The sequence below is a fragment of the Crassostrea angulata genome, chromosome 3 (assembly GCF_025612915.1).
Source record: "Crassostrea angulata isolate pt1a10 chromosome 3, ASM2561291v2, whole genome shotgun sequence".
Lineage (NCBI taxonomy): Eukaryota > Metazoa > Mollusca > Bivalvia > Ostreida > Ostreidae > Magallana > Magallana angulata.
This window is the reverse complement of record NC_069113.1, coordinates 35243420-35259931: the sequence shown is the minus strand read 5'-3', so window position 1 is coordinate 35259931 and position 16512 is coordinate 35243420. Positions and strand designations below refer to the sequence as shown.

The window sequence follows — 16512 nt, the reverse complement described above, 5'->3', positions numbered from 1 at the left end:
CATACCTCAATGGCATTAGCATCAGCCACCTCGTCAACCAGGGGTTTGACGACCTTGACATCCGCCTCCTCCTGTCCCGGGGTTCCTGCCTGGGTAGGTTTAGTGGTGGTTGGCCTCAGCACTCGAACAATCACCTGTCTCAACTGCTCATGCTGACGCCGGAATCTGCAATAGCACCATACATATACATATGTATATACATTTACAATATCCAAATTTTAAAAACATTGCACACCTGTGCCCTTTATTTGAACAGTTCTTGTTAAAAAAGACAGGAATATTCTTGAGAAATTATTTTTTAAGCAATGAACTAGCAATGTTTATGTTTACACATACTTTTTCATTTGATCCAGGCGTCCTTGCAGGCGTTTGTGGGCGGGGTTAACTCTCCACACCATGCGTAGATGTTCCTCCCTCTTCTTTTTGACCAGGTCTCTCAGCAGACCCTGAAGCTTTTCATACTCATCATCCCAAGTCCCAAACACTTCAAAACATGCTGTCATCACCTTCTCAAACTCATCATATGGGATGTGCATCAAACGACGTGTTCCAAGCACCTACAAAAAAAGTAGAAAAATCCTTTATTAATTCAATGAAAAATTTGCTAAAAGATGAGAAAGATTAATGTACATGTACTCTCAAATGAGAGACAAACTCGAAACATATACACTTTATTTCATTAAATATGTATTTCTATTCAATAATGTTCAAAAGGAAAATATGTACACCAGTCATGCAAAAAATAAAACACATTTCACACCTTGAGTAATTGTGAGCTAAGATCCCTTGATATGGCCTCCACAAGCCTCAGACACCTCTGAATAGGGTACTTTGTCGGCCGAATTTTACGGAGGTGGATGAATATGGCAGACAGAGCTACACGAATTCTGTCCAGTTCTGTTGCAGACAGAAGATCATTCAGGGGAAAGTCCTTCATCAGCTGGTTATAATCATTTACCGTGGCCATTGCTTGCTTCAAGCCTAGTCAAAGAATGAAACAATTTATTACTTAATTATTTCAATCTCATTTTAATTTGAAAAATACACTGTGTAATAAAACTGTTTATATTGCTCTCTTTTTTATCATTGCCTGAATATCATTGTATCACTTTAATGGATGTATTCTCAACAAATTGAAAAATAAACTTGCTAACTGCTTTCCAGTACTTTCAGTACTTTGATTTTATCACTGCCTGAATGTCATAAGCATTTTGTTGTGTTGTACCTGTATCTGTGTCAAAACTGACAGTGGCATGGAAACGTTTGCCATGTTTCAGAATCTCCAATGTCAGGACTATCTCTGGACTTTCTCTTTTCTCCTGGATTCTCAGCAGGGCTCTTTCCAGGTTCAGCCAGAAACTGATTTCCTGTAAGGCTGTACCAGAGGCTGGGTCCCTGTCCAGTTTTGTAACCTTGAAAACATGATTTTCAAATTATTCACGTTTTTTATAAAATTGGTACATGAAAATATATTTATTTCAATGGACACACAAAGCAAAAGTCTACAATTTAAGATGCATGACAACTTTAAAGTTCTCCATTATTTTATATATTTCATCATGTTCATTTCAAAAAAAGGATGAATGCCCTCTCCTTTCTTCCCCAAACAAAGATTATCTTATGGTCAGTTCACTTTTACAATTATAGATTCATTGACTCAGTGTATTAACCATTTCTACTGTTAATAGAGACGATGCATAAGTTCTCGTATGCAACAATACATAAAAGGATTTTGTCAGCACTGTAGTACATGTACCTTCTGAATTTCCCTGATCCATCTGTTCACTCCACTCTGTAAAGCATTTAGAAACTGTGCATCTTCCACTTTGTCACCAAAATCCTCCACCTTGGGTTTCCTTCCCTCCTCTGAACATTTCTTGATGACAGCAGACACCACAGGATGGATGGGCAGGTTAATTTCTGGGATGTCAATGTTCTGCTGTAAATGCAACAGCCCCATTTCCAGCTCCGATATCTTTTTCTCCACTGTTGGTGCCATCTTGTCTCCATCTCTGCAAAAAAAATAGGACAAATTACAAATCCATAGACATCACAAAAAAAGAAGTATCAAAACTACACCCCCACCCCTTAAAAAAAAAAGTGGGACAAAAATTAACCTTTCGGCTTTCCCTGTTTCCTTGATGTAAGATTTGAAGAAGGGAGAAACTGCATTACTGACATAGGCATGTAGGGTTTCGTATGGTGACCCCTCACTGAAGTTCATGACCCTGATCTGTGATGGAAAACTTTTCTCTGCCTCCACAATTGCACCCCGCTTGATAAGCACCATGCTACAGTATACAGAAAAAAAAATTAAGTAATTCTTGTTAAAGTATATCCTGTTTCATACATAAAGAAAAAGATTGTAAAAATATTTGAATGTTTTGGGGATTTTATTCAAGTATTACTTAAACAACAATGGTTATACCAAACAAGGGCAATGCTCATTTTGCTGAATGCTAGATGAAAATCAATGAAAATTTTGTGGAACTATTAACTCTAAATTAATTCTTAGTTTTCAATATTCTAGATCTCAAAGAAAATCTTAGTAATTCATGCTCTTTGTTATGGTGTTGATCTTGAGGTTACGAACCTGGACACTTTCGAACTGGTGTAGTGAACATCCACAGAGAAAGTGTATACAGCAGGGGCCTCTCCATCGCCTTCACCAACCTCTTCTGACTCATCTGTTTACAAAAATTGTTTAAGTTTTAATAACTAAATAGCATGCGTGAAATAAAGCAGCAATTGTTTTACACTCCGGCGTATTTAATTAAATGAAGATAGGTAAAAGCAGACACAGAAAATGAAATAGAGATCAATACATCTGAATATATTATTTCAGATCCTTTGCAGTGAAATAAGATACATTTTAGCCATCAACACGTTTCTTTCAATCTCTGCACAACCGCCCCTCCTAATAAAATTACCAGACTACCAGTAGCTGGATCTGCTCGTTTGCCCCGTAGACTGCATTCCTTATTTATTTCATGCATATAATCAATGAATGCCAACAACAATAAAATATATATCTTGATAAGCTATCATAATATCTTCTGTATGAGCAGTCTATTTTCACTTATTTTTCAACCTAATCATATCTACCTCAGGTGATGTGGTCTGATATTGATTATGATAATAAGTCGTCGGCCAAAGTATGAGTCATTAAAAAAAAATAAGGAAAATTTAAGAAATAAAACACATATTTACCCTTCGTTGAAGATCTCTGAATCAACAGAACAGGAATCTGTGGATCCCCAAGGAATTTTTTGATGTTTTCAGATGTACTCTTCTCAAATATGGTTGTCTTTAGCTGAGGAGGAGATGAATCCTTGTCCTCCATCAAAGCTGGGACAATTCTTAGCAAATACTCAGCAAAGTCCGACAGTTCGGCTGTCGCCTGCACGGGCGCAGCCCGGACCTCTGGGTCCGCTGTCGTCTCCGCCATCTCTCTACCTTTAGGTTTACTGTCAACGCCCTTCTTCGAAATGAGCTACTCGCAATGTGAACAACTCAGTCGATAGTGTTCTTCCCCGAACTTTAATCCGGGCAACTGCGCTTGCAGAAGTTGAAGAGTTCCGTAAAGGGAGATAATTATGGCGGGAAGTTTGCTTTAATTTGTTGGAAAATCTTCATAAATTAATTTTTATTTGTTTGAAGTGTGTTTTGATTGGTACTTGGTCGATTGATGGTAGCAAGTAAATAGGTAAATCTACCATAGTATCATATGCACACAAAGCTTCGCGTGTCACTCCGAGAACAAACGAAATGCAAGCAAAAAAACAAAACAAAACGACCACCGTCGAAATTCGGACCCTGTTGATTTTAAAACCTCCCCTCCATACATTGCAACAAACAAACAAACGAAAATTTGTTTTAGTTTGATAAAAAATAAATATTTCACAGTCTTTCAAGACTTTTTTTAAATGTGATAATTTTTGCCAGACTTTCCTTTGATAAATTCTATATATTTTAATTACTCTGAGTGACTTTATAAACGTGCTGAGATTATTCTATACAATATGTCGGGCTAGGATTTTTATAGCCTAATTGTTGTTGTTTTTATTCGTTGTTTTTTAGGGGTCGGGCGGGGAAGAATTTTTGTTGATCGAATTATTTTTCAAGAAGTTTTTATTTATTTTTAATTATCTATTGGTTTTATTGAAGTCTTTGATTCTTTTGAAACCCTTTTTCATTATTTACACGTAGAACAAAACTTGCCTCCGACATTTCTGTAATTAATTTTTTTTTTTACAATTGCTAGTATGAGCAAATAAAATGTGCATGCTTATTTCATAGTTTGGTTGTTTTTAATTCCATGTATCATTTTTTCTCCAAAATGCATTTGATCTTTTTTTCCTATTTTGATTGCACATAATTTTGTTCGACGCAGCCCTACTGTCTCCGTTCAATCTAAACCGATATATGCACCCCACCAACAGTTAATACCAAAAATTGTGGTATATTTAATTTAGCAAATAACTTTATATTTTTCCATTCGTAATTCAAATTTTCACGATTTTTTTTAATGATTGAAATTTTTTAAGTTTTTTTTTTTTGGGGGGGGGGGGTATATATATGGGCTGCATCATGAATTTCAAGCTAAAATGCGCGGATAATAAAAAATCCAGCGTAACAATAGAATTTCTGATTCAATTCAGTTTTTATTAATTAACAGGGGCATTATACAATGTAGTTGATCGCCTGCTACATTTTCATTCCTATTACCAGATTCACATACGTACCTGCGTGGATGTCAGACACAGCGTCCGAACGAAAACCACACGCAATGATTGCTACCTTCATAGCCCAATCAAGAAAATTATCATTTAATTGTATATATTTGATTTATCTTTAAAAAAAGATATTGAATTAATCCAAAAAATATACGAGTACAAAGCAAACGTATCTGATTTTATTAAGTGTTTATTTATGTTCATCAGTATACTGATGAACATAAATAAAGTATAATTTTTAATATAGTACATTACGTTAGATAGAAAAAAATAGCCAATTACATAGGAATTTGAGTCTGACATCATCATGATTATTTCGCGCAGTCCGTGATTTTGTTAGGTTGCTCAAGCTTTCGACCGATCGATAAACTGGTTAGAACTGGATCGTGTAGATTTCAGCCTTGTCATGCAAAACTAAGCGATATTTTGTATGCATCATCCCGAATCATCATGTAACTATTACACAACTCCTCCTAAATTTTAGTTAAAAGAGTGATATCTCATGCTCTAAAAAACTAACTATCTAACTATCGAATATGTGACATTTGAACTATATCCGACAAACGGGATGACAAGTGTCGTTTTATGATTACGGACGAGTTACATTATGAAATATTAAGCGAACACACCAGGTTAACAACATTGACTTATAATGAGGGAAGCCAACTAAACTCTACCATTTTTTAGATTTTTTTTTTAAAGTTACATATGAGCACAACGATGTATGTACTTACTCCCTTCACATATAGATATATATTGACAAAATACATTGACCAGCTGAATGAGAAAAGTATATATAGAAGATTTAATTCATTGCAAAGTAAAACAAATTCTAAAATTTATATTTGGCAAAAAACTGTAAACCAACCTTTATTCACGACAACTTTATTTCGCGAATTACCTGAAATGAACTGGTTTATGGCGACAAACTTTCGCGACAAGGCCTTAACAACACAAGTGCTGTAATTAAAACAATTTACAATGACTGGTTTGTGGTGAGGACTCTTTGCAAAAAAGAGGCTTTCGCGAAATATTTCTCGCATGCGAATAAGAGTGGGTTAACAGTATTTTAGATTTTACTTTAGTATTTGTAACTTTGCAATAAACTGCAATATAGAATGCTTATGCCAGAATCAACAACATACTGCTAAAACTGATAATATACAACATATATAGCTGATGTCAGTTTATTCATCCTTTAGTCACATCGTTTCATTGCCAGTATTCACACTCTTAATATGTCTTGATTTTACTTTATTTTACAGCTGTACTTGGATTGTAGAGATGTAGTAAACAAGGGAGACACAACAACACTAGCCACGTTTTTACAAAGGTAAGTTAAACAATATCAAGGTTATCCTCAAAATAAAACAAAAATATGTGCATAATTAATCCATTGGTGTAATGTTCTCACCATCAACAGTGCACATATCATGTAAATTAACAACTGTGCAATATTTTACAGCTATTGTGCAGAAATGTTTAAGCTTAAAAGAACATGTATTATTTTGCAAAAATGTATTGCTATAAGAATTAAGGCAATTTGCATGCTAAGTAAATATAGAAGAATACATTAATTATATTTCAATTATTAAAACTGATAATATTCTAACAGTATTGTAACTTGCATTACATACTTCATCTAATACAGTATTTAAACTGAAATTGAATTTAGAATTGTAGATCATGGATTCTCTGTCTGGTGGCAGTTTGTATTTTATTTTGGGGTAATTGTTTGAGTGACTGTTGGTATGAGTACAAGGCAGACTGGAGGTTCCCTGCTATATGTTGACAGATCCCCAGGATCTCCCAGGAGATATCTCTAAGACAAATAGGTACATAGACTCCCTGATCATGGTGGACTAGGACCTGTAGATCATCTAAGGCTGCTTGTGCTCTCATTGCGTCAACATGTCTAAAGCTTATAAACTCTAGCATGTGTAACAGTACAGAGGGTGGTATATACAAATTAAGTTCACTCATTTGTTTACTAGACTGTTGTTCTGGTATCAGTTCATGAATATAACACTTTTTATTGTCAAGTATAACATTCTTTGCTACAGCCTGTCTCATCTTTGTAGACCAGGACTGTCCCCCTACAGCCTCAGTATACCTCTCTCTGTCTACCTGCCTCTCATACATCAGATATGGCTGTGCTAACTTGACCTTTGTAATCTCTATAACAGATAAAGCTTCCCTGTATCTGTGTGTCTTGTAATAATACATTGCAATGTAAAACATGTCAGAAACATACCCAAACTTAGCTGTTAATTTTAGCAAATGACAGGATATTTTGTCTGCAATATACATTTGTTTGTTGACATTCGTGTTTATGTACATGTTGTATTCGGATAATGTAAAAGCAATGTACTGAAAGAGGGTGGCTGTATATTTTTGTAAACTTACAACTTGATACTGTGTCAAGGGAGAACCTATCAGCTGTTCTACTGTTTGTAGGTACTGTATACAGTGCTGTAGGTCTGATGTATGTAATGAATCAGTAGTATTTATGTCATAAAATAATTCTATATCAAACTTGGCCTCAGAGACCAGAGTGTGTTCATCAGTACACACTGTGAGTCTGGGATTACAGAGGACACCGATGATACAGGACCTGATGGAGGGACTGTGTAGCAGCATTGTTATACCCTTCTCATACAACTCATACAGTCGCCTGAAAAAACTTCTTTGTGAGTGGCCATGGATTTTGCTTAGAAACATGTTGTTTTCTGGAATAAAAAAGTTTGGACAGATCCCGTTATAAACCCATTTAAGAAGAAGTTTAAAGCAGACCCAGAAACCGGCCAGGAGATTTCGTGGATACCATTGAGGTAGTGTGTTTTGCTGAATGGCCCAAAAAACAGCTGTTTTCATGTGATAAGAACACAGTAGTTTATCTTCATCTCTTAATTCATTGTTAATTATTTCCTTTAAAAACAATTTCAGCATTCCATAAGTTAAGAATTGTGTGTGATTCATTGAGTACACAAGTTTGTATTCAGCCTGAGAGAAAGAAATTCTCCATTCGATTTCTTCATGGTTTCCTAGTTTGTGTCCAATTGCTACAACGTGACATCCATTTTTCACAATGTCATTGACAACATGAGGTGAAGGCCATGAGTGACATCTGTCTATCCATGAGGAGGCGGAGGGGGGCCAAAAATCACTGATAAAACAATGAGCATTGTCATTTTCTAATTGACCATTTGTGTTACTAATACATGGACCATGTATAGTAGAACCAGGTGTACATGAGGAATAATTTATCTCCCTGTACATGGAACTTGATATATAGAGTCCCCCATTCATCTTCACACAAGACAACCACACTTTCCTTTCAGCTTGTAATTCCAATGGTAACCAAAGTAATGTAAATCCTGGTGGACTCTCAGAACTGTCACAGAGAATCAGTGTCTGTCTGTGTATGTTGTAAAACTCAGACTGAGAAAAGTCCCAGATCACTCGGTGGTTAGTTGGCCACAACATATAATCTACGTCTGATCCACGCAATCTGAATCCTTCTTTCATACTTCCACTCAAACTTAATATCACTAGCTCATATCGATTATCCAAAAACTCGATCATGTCCTTTATATCTCTCCTAGAGGTCACCTGTCGAGGAGTCCCTATCTTGTTACACATCCCCACATACACTGACTCGGACATATTCTGGACTGACATACCGCTTAAAAAATGTCTGAAGTCTGTGAATATATCAGTATTATAGATTTGTACAACATCTACAAGGCTGTATTTGACTCCATTTTATGAAGAACATTTTTAAGGTGCTAAAAAAAGAACATTGAATTCCCAAATTTTTTGTTTCATTTTAAAACACTGTGGAATTTAAATCCTATTGTAATCGATTTTATCAACCGCCAAGATAGCTACGTTGAGATCACTCATGTATTCAGGGGTCTTTGATAAAAATCCAGGTCTAAGTAGAGGACATCACTGACCCCCGTGTTTTATTATGTCAAAATGATACTGCATAATATCTCAGCAAACTGGATTAATCTCATAAAATTCTTGGTATTCAAATTGTTTTTATTCCAAATCCAATCGTAACTATTATAGAAATTGTCTATTTTAAATGCAAAAAGGTCACAATAAGTTAAAGCAGCTTCGTTCACAATATTTTTGTAATCCCTCTAGTATTCAGTGTGACCACTGTGCATAATTAAAAACAATTTTTGAAGAAATAGGTTTGCTTCATCAAAAATACTGACAACAAATCCTAATCAGGTTGAAATTGCATTTTAGATGCCAAAAGGTCAAATTAAATGGGCCATAATTCAGAGGAATGAATACAGACCCCCCCCCCCCCCCATTATCTTTGTATAATTTTTGTATGTTTTGTCTACAGAATCCAATGATACACTTGAAGTGTCTTCTCAAGAAATTCTTGATACAATGTACAACAACATTGAGGAATGGAATACCTTAACGACACCCTCCATTTTTACTTATTTAGATAATATTTATTTGAATCAAAAATATTTCGATATTTGATATCTGATACTGAATGCATTTTTTTATAAAAACGTTTTAATCTGGTATATATCTATATTATTCTTTTTATTTGTTTCACTCAAACTATTGAGTAGGATGTGAGCCCTCTGAAAGTGCAGTTTCAATTACTGTGATTCAATATAGCAATAATATATTTCCTTCAAAACCACATCTTTCACATCTACAAAATAAAATTACAAATTTTAGACAGTGCATACATCTATATATTATATAATACGATCGAATCAATGGGCGGGTGGGTTGGACTTATATGACTGCACGAAAAAGAGCCTCGAATGGTTTTACTAGTACACAATAACTTTCACGGTCATTCATAGCTCGGGCTATGAATATCAATGTCACCTGAGTAGGTGACAATAATAACAACCAATAGATGTAAAGAATAAACAAACACTACCACGTGTTTAAGTAACATTAATAAATACATTTATGTTCTTATTCGTTTCACTCAAGCGAACATTAAATATTTATAAAATAAACACAAACTCGTGATTAGGATATGAAGCGCTCTGAAAGTGCAGTTTTAATTAATTCGGAGATAAAGAAGATTAAAAAAAACTCGCTAAATGCCAAGATTTTTTTGTGACTGACAGTTTCTAAGATAAATTCTCTTTGACATGCATAAAGCCATCTTTTGCCCTATCCGACCGCCATCGCCCATGCTTTTTAAAGAGTCTATCACAAACCCCTGCAGATGCTGCAGAAGTAGCACCGCCCGATCTTAAACTATGTACACCAAAGTTGGACTTGTCTAAACCAATCTTTTATATTTTTTGAATTTTCAAAAATATTATATGTTATAACTTGTAAATGGTGCTTCATGCTACCAGAATGTACTATTTTCTCACAAACTTTGGTTATCAGTAAACCACTCCACTGTCGTTTCTTGTGATTCATTCTTAAAAGATGCCATGACTCTCTCCATGTCGAACTCATATTTTTCTCATCATCTTTCCACATCAGATGGAACACCTTATAATTAACTTTGACTGTATATGCACTTGATGCTGAAGTGCTTGCATCTGAATAAATGATAACATTTGTTTTTCTTAACAAACAGAACGTAGAAATCTTGTATTATTACAAGGAATACATTTTACCCAGAAATTCAATTCTTCAAAAATAACAATTTTGAATCCCATAATTCTTTTGTAGCTATTTCCATAGAAGAAAATCGTGTCATTATATTACACCCATTACTGGTGTCATGGAAATGATTTTTCCAACTACTTGTGCCAATTCTCTCGCTGTTATATCTGGGAAACGATCAATTACTTTCTTCAAACAACAAACATCGTCTTCTATTCGTCTCACCGGAACTGAAATGAAAATGAATTTGAATTCCATGTTAAATCTAACCATTCAATAATTTGCGTTGGAATAAACTGTGATATGTCTATATTGACCACCTGTCCAGTTTCTGACAATGTTCTCTGAATGAAATTAGAATCTAACATACATTGACCCTCAGTTGAAGCAAATGCTAACCCATCATCTAGACAAAATACAATCATTATACCACTTTTTCTCAAAAACTTCACCAGATGTCTTAAACAATTAGTAAAAATAAATGGAGCTGATGACAGACCAAATGGCAGAACTGTATATTAAGCAGTGATATTTATTATCCCACTGAAACCCTAGATAAGTCTGATATTCTTCATCTACTGTAGAAGCAGAAATATTCGTTGAGGATTTAATTTCGTTATTTTCGTTGATAGTATAAATCAGCGAAATTAAATCCATGACGAATTTTAAACCCAGGTATTAATGATAACAAAGAGATTACGATATGACGAAATTAAATGCTAACGAAATTGCATTTGGTTTAAAAACAACGAAATTTTGGCCCAACGAACATATGTGCTTTTACAGTATATCTATATGATGGTTTCCTGATTTCAGATCAAATTTAATGCAATAAAAACCCTCTTCGAAATAATCTAATGCCGTCTTACAGTCCTCAAACTTTATTTTTTCGTAATTTACGTCCTTCTTTAACATACTGAGATCAAGAATCAACCTCTTTTTTTTTGGGGGGGGGGTTCTGCGACACTCGGGGGACTGCACACAAATGGCTGAAAAGCAACTTCTAAAATACGTTTATTTTTCAGCAAGTCTGAAATTTCTGAAGAAACAAATTCAACATTGTGAATGGCAGATTTGTTTTTACGAAAAAACATTGTAGGTGGATTTGAAACAAAAGGAATTTCATAGCCAGATTCAATAACTTTCAAAATAAATGGATTTGTACCAATTTCTCTCCATTTACCAATTATATTTCTTTTCAAACATTACTGTGTTTTTTATAAACGAACTTTGCTTTAAATTATTTTTCTGAAAGCATTTGATCTGGCCAGCAATAGTAGAATTGCCATTATAACCTTTATACTTATCATTGACATAGTTGCTGGTTTTTGGGACAGTTGGTTTTCGAGTGTCCTGTGAAAAACAGCTGAAGCACACGTCTCTGGGCTGTGGTTGACGCGGTGCAGATTTGCCACGAAAGGGCCGTTGCTGGCATGTGAATGGCGGAAACGAAGTAGTAGAAGGCACAGAAGAACTAAGCTGGGCTGCCGAGCCTGTCGCTGCCGCTGGGGAGTCTTGCAGGTGCCATGTGGGTGAAAACGCCTGTTCTGCCATTGTTTTTGTTGTCGGAGGATGCGATTTTCCGCACTTCGAATTTTCTTCTCGTCATCTAGTGTAGCGGATAGTGGATGAAATATTTCACTTGTGGAGACAAGCACCAAATTTTGCATGAAGGTTCCTTGAACATTACTTGATCAAAAAATATCGTTGGCCATTCAAATTTTGGTCATTTTCAAGATGGCCGCCTCTTATTTTAAAATGGCGTTCTTTTTTCATAATGTTTTCAAGATATTTTAAATATTTCTGGGTAATGTTTCTATTTTCTGTGAAATTATGAAGAAGAATTTGTGGTATGATATAATGTGATGTTCATTTTATATATTAACACTCTGCGCATGCGTTAAAAAACATGCTGTAGCTCATTTTTGAATGTACATGATCTAATCGTCTAAGCAGTTGCACTGCAAAGAGCAGTGCAAAATAATTCGGATTTGAAAAATTTGCATTCCCCAGAACAACTTATATTACATCAACATTTCAGTAGTTCTTAACATGAAACCGCCATTGGTGGTAAAGATGTCCAGTGTGAAATCCGAAAACCGTAATCTTTATCCCATCCCCAGCTGGAAGGGGATGGCGAGTTTTGTCACTTGTATTAGTGACTGACCCAATGTATGTTTAGCTTGCAATACAGATCTCTTAATATGCTCTACAAGAGCAGCTCCTGAGGGATCAAGGGATGCCATTGTACGGACGCTTCTTACGAGCAAAGAGGTCAAGGTGCGTGTCATTACTCTATTGGCAGTCTGGACCGAACGTACATTATGTGTACAAATTGATTATATGTTCTGACACACTGTCACAAGGAGAACTTAAGAATCCGAATACCCCTCTGCAACGCTCTTAAACACATTTCAGCCTGCCTTGCTGTCATTTTACATGTCCCATCAAATACGGACTCTGTATCACAATCCGTGAATGCATGAAAGAATTAAAGTGCTTTTCATCTTGTACCCACTGATCAAACATCATGATCATGAACAACAATCTGTATCCGAACTTGAATTGATACTACCCAAGGCTGCATGTTTTGTATGTAGGAACATACAAGTGTCAGCTTCTTCATGGTTTCAAGATGATACAAAGTCTGTATCTATAGCTCTGTTACAGAGAACATTTTTTCCTTTGTTACAACTATAGTAGTTTCTGTCATTATAGTTGCAGATACGATTTTGTTTGCTAAATACCCAATAGTTCAGTTTTTTCTCGATACACCGAAGAGAAGAGTTCCAAGTCTAGTGTTTCCAGTTACCTACCCTCTAGATTCTTTGACAGTTAGCAATATCGCACCATAATCACCTTTAACAATGGCACTGTTCTGGTCATGGGCTTGTGCAATGGCTATGCTTGAAAAATTCAGTGATTCAGTTTTTCTAATGGTAAAGTTTCTAAACAAAAAGCTGATTCTTCAAAGACATAGTTAGCAAATTTAGAAGTCATTATAGCCTGTTATCTAGACTTTTATTTCCTGTCAGAGCAATGTGATGAACAAGAATTTTTGGAATATGAAAATCAGAAATCCCCCCCCCCCCCTCGCTTTCTCAAAATATTTTTTTTGAATACTGGTGTGAAATCTCAGTCGATGCCTATGTTGGAAGCTAGTCAAGTATTGCCAAACAGTGTACCGACTGTTCCCTCACTTGTTATTGATGGCCCATCATTAGTCAATTCAAAACAACAGAACAATGTCAAACCTTTGATAACTATGCCAATGACATTATCCTAACGCACATCACTTCACTTGCGCAAGGCCATTGGAGAGTAGATATTGTATTCGATGTTTACAAAGATGAAAGTCATAAAGGTGAAACTAGAAGGAAACGAGGCATACGATCTAGACGGAAGATTACTAGAAACACTAGACCGCCAAACTCTTGGAACACTTTTCTTCGGTGTAACGAGAACAAAACAAGACCATCTGGATATAAGCAGACCAAATCGTCTAGACCACGTGTTTAAGTAACATTAATAAATACATGAACAATTCTAGTTCAGACATATACAACTATAAGTTAATGCCCAGTTTGCATGAGATGTACTCTTAATGTATACTGTTATATTTACAAAAAAAATTAGCTAAAACAAAGAAGTTGGAAATTCCAATTTTGAAGTTGCTTAAAAGTCGGAAAAATCAACTCAACTCAACAACTTTAAAGTTGAAAAATCAACTCAGCTCAACAACTTTATAGTTGAAAAAAAAAACAACTTTAAAGTATGAAATTCCAAGATTAAAGTTGTAAATTCCAACTTTAAAGATAGAAAGAGAGAGTGGGACCAGAGAGTAAGAGTGGGACGAGATAGAGAGTGAAGTGGGCAAGAGAGAGAGTGAGAGTAGGACGAGACAGAGAGAGAGGAGGGTGAGAGTGGGGCGAAAGAGAGGGTTAGAGTTGGGCAAGAGAGAGTGAAAATGGGACATGAGAGTGGGGAGAGAGATAGAGAGAGAGTGGGGCGAGAGAGAGAGAGAGAGTGCACTGCGGCGAAAGAGAGAGTGTGTTGCAAGGGAACAGGGAGAGTGGGACGAGAGAGAAAGAGAGAGAGTGGGGAATATGTGAGAAGAGTAAGTGAGAGAGTTTGTTTAGAGATGCATCTTAGGGATAGAGAGAGAGAGTGGGGGGGGGGGGGGTAAAGGATAAAAAAAGGTTAAGTGAGAGAAGAAAAGTGAAACACAGAAATGGCGGGAGGAAAAAGAAAAAGAGAGGATTGAAAGGGGATAATGAAAGTGAAGCAAAAGGAAGAGATTGCGGTGAGTCTGTTTCCCCAAGCTGTCGACATCCTTAAGCACGTAAATCCTATGAAGGCCTAGACCAACCAAACAATTTCCAAGCGTCTAGACCGAAGTCAAATGCATGGTCGTTCCATCCAAAATCAGACAAAAAATCGTAAGCTTTTCCCGTGTGCTAACAGAATTATTAATAAGACCCTGTTTTACACATGTCTCTTGTTTTTATCAGAATCAAACTGTAAACCATTGATGTCTACGCCTTTCCTTTAATCAAACAGCGGGGCCAGAAAGTCGTACGAATGGATTTGGGGGTATGACTTATTCGAGATATGGCCGTCAATCAACACGATAATTTTTTTCATTGAATTTATTATACACTGTACACGTACGATTATGCATTCATGTACATAATTTATCTTTGCATGACACTAGTATCGTGTACCAAATTACTCAGATGTGTCGGTCAGTTTTTGGGATTTAATTTTTATCAACTCTCCTATGCGGTTACTCTTGCAAAACGGAAGTGGAAAAATGTTTGGACCTAAGCACAAATCATGGGTGGAAAACTATTAGCACTGACCAAAATTATTACTTGAAAATAATCGATAAATTTAATGTAATGTATTTAGATACATAGTTTTTCAAGGAAACTTATTTATGAATTCCTTGAAAATGCTAATTGTCAGATTTTTACAGTAAGAATAATTTAGAAATTTTCCTACGCCAGAGTTCAATAAGACTAGTTCGCTGTCATTGAATACCATAAAAATATTTATGATAACCGCCTTTCCTTTGTTCCAAATTAATATATCAAAAACGTGTTTGAGTTTGAAGCATTTGCAATCGACAGTTTTGAAATCAATACTTTCTACATGAACAAATAAATGTAAATGCATATTTCTTTGTTTTGATATACCGGTATTTGATCATACCTTAAATTGTTTCACATACATTTTATGTTTTACCTTAGCAAATAGACCAACTTTAATGCCGTAAAAAACGAATTTTTTTTTTTTTTTTTTTTTTTTTGGGGGGGGGGGGGGGGGGGGTATAGCATCGAATCGAATAGCAGATAGGGCGAGAAACAGCTTTATGTTTAAATTCATTATTTAACGATGCTTATGTTTACAATTATTCAACCTTCATATGAAAATTGGAAAAGTCAGTTTTTTATGAAACAATATTTCATTTTGGCTTTGATAGAGCCACATGAATGTTGGTTTTATAAATTTGGAATCATGCATTAATAAATGAGTACTAGATTATGTTGCAAGTCACGATGTTGCTTTCCAAACAGTTTATGCGCATCGATTATGTGGGTTTCATTTAATCTAAAAAGTTTGAAATCGCGATCGTGTCATTACAGTGAATAAATAACAAGCATCTATTATAGCAATGCCTCTCAGAGATCGATTTTAAAATAAAGAGAAACAATGTTCCGTTTGTATGAATCGTTTATTTATTAATAGGTAAGCAATTGGTTCCAAAACTTTGTGCATTATACATAGTGGCTGTATTAAACATATATTAGTTTAGATGATTGATGGGAGTATTCGTCATTTTCGACCCAGTTTACGTTAAATGGGGGAGAGATTGAATTTTATGTTTGTGGTCAGCTGAATTTATAGTTGGGGAGGGGGGGTCTTCGGAAATACGGAAACTTACGGTAATGCTTTACGCCCTTTCGTGCATGTAATATTCGCCACTCTAATTCACATTTTGCTGTTTCAAACGTACAATCATGCACACTGTAGATCTACCTTAATTTGTACGACACCAATCATTTGGGATTAATACCAAAAAAATTCACAGTGGGTTTGAAACAAAAATTTTGAGAATTCATTATGTTCTAAGCGCATTAGTGTCACATTG

The 16512-nt window shown here is 35.5% G+C and overlaps 2 protein-coding genes and 1 pseudogene across 8 annotated transcripts in view; all 3 read right to left on the bottom strand.

Moving 5' to 3' along the window:
• The window catches only part of LOC128178504 (cytoplasmic dynein 1 heavy chain 1-like), a 41584-nt gene extending 38029 nt beyond the window's left edge, over nucleotides 1–3555 (bottom strand). For 6 of the 7 annotated variants that reach the window (XM_052845701.1, XM_052845705.1, XM_052845704.1 and 3 more), the window contains exons 1-8: nucleotides 3211–3555; nucleotides 2594–2687; nucleotides 2118–2291; nucleotides 1757–2012; nucleotides 1226–1412; nucleotides 761–981; nucleotides 337–557; nucleotides 6–165 (exon numbers count right to left, since the gene is read on the bottom strand). In XM_052845701.1, coding sequence (XP_052701661.1) covers nucleotides 6–165; nucleotides 337–557; nucleotides 761–981; nucleotides 1226–1412; nucleotides 1757–2012; nucleotides 2118–2291; nucleotides 2594–2687; nucleotides 3211–3448 — 1551 coding nt within the window. In that variant the 5' untranslated portion in view covers nucleotides 3449–3555. The remainder of the gene's footprint in view (nucleotides 1–5; nucleotides 166–336; nucleotides 558–760; nucleotides 982–1225; nucleotides 1413–1756; nucleotides 2013–2117; nucleotides 2292–2593; nucleotides 2688–3210) is intronic. The other variant, XM_052845707.1, reaches the window with a different exon arrangement.
• Nucleotides 3556–5664: 2109 nt separating this feature from the next.
• On the bottom strand, nucleotides 5665–8598 carry LOC128177263 (uncharacterized). Its single transcript, XM_052843917.1, has one exon. It carries the CDS (start codon nucleotides 8415–8417, stop codon nucleotides 6408–6410), a length of 2010 nt encoding a protein of 669 aa, XP_052699877.1. The 5' UTR covers nucleotides 8418–8598; the 3' UTR covers nucleotides 5665–6407.
• Nucleotides 8599–10450: 1852 nt separating this feature from the next.
• LOC128175801 (uncharacterized) lies at nucleotides 10451–11967 on the bottom strand (annotated as a pseudogene).
• Nucleotides 11968–16512: the final 4545 nt, after the last annotated feature.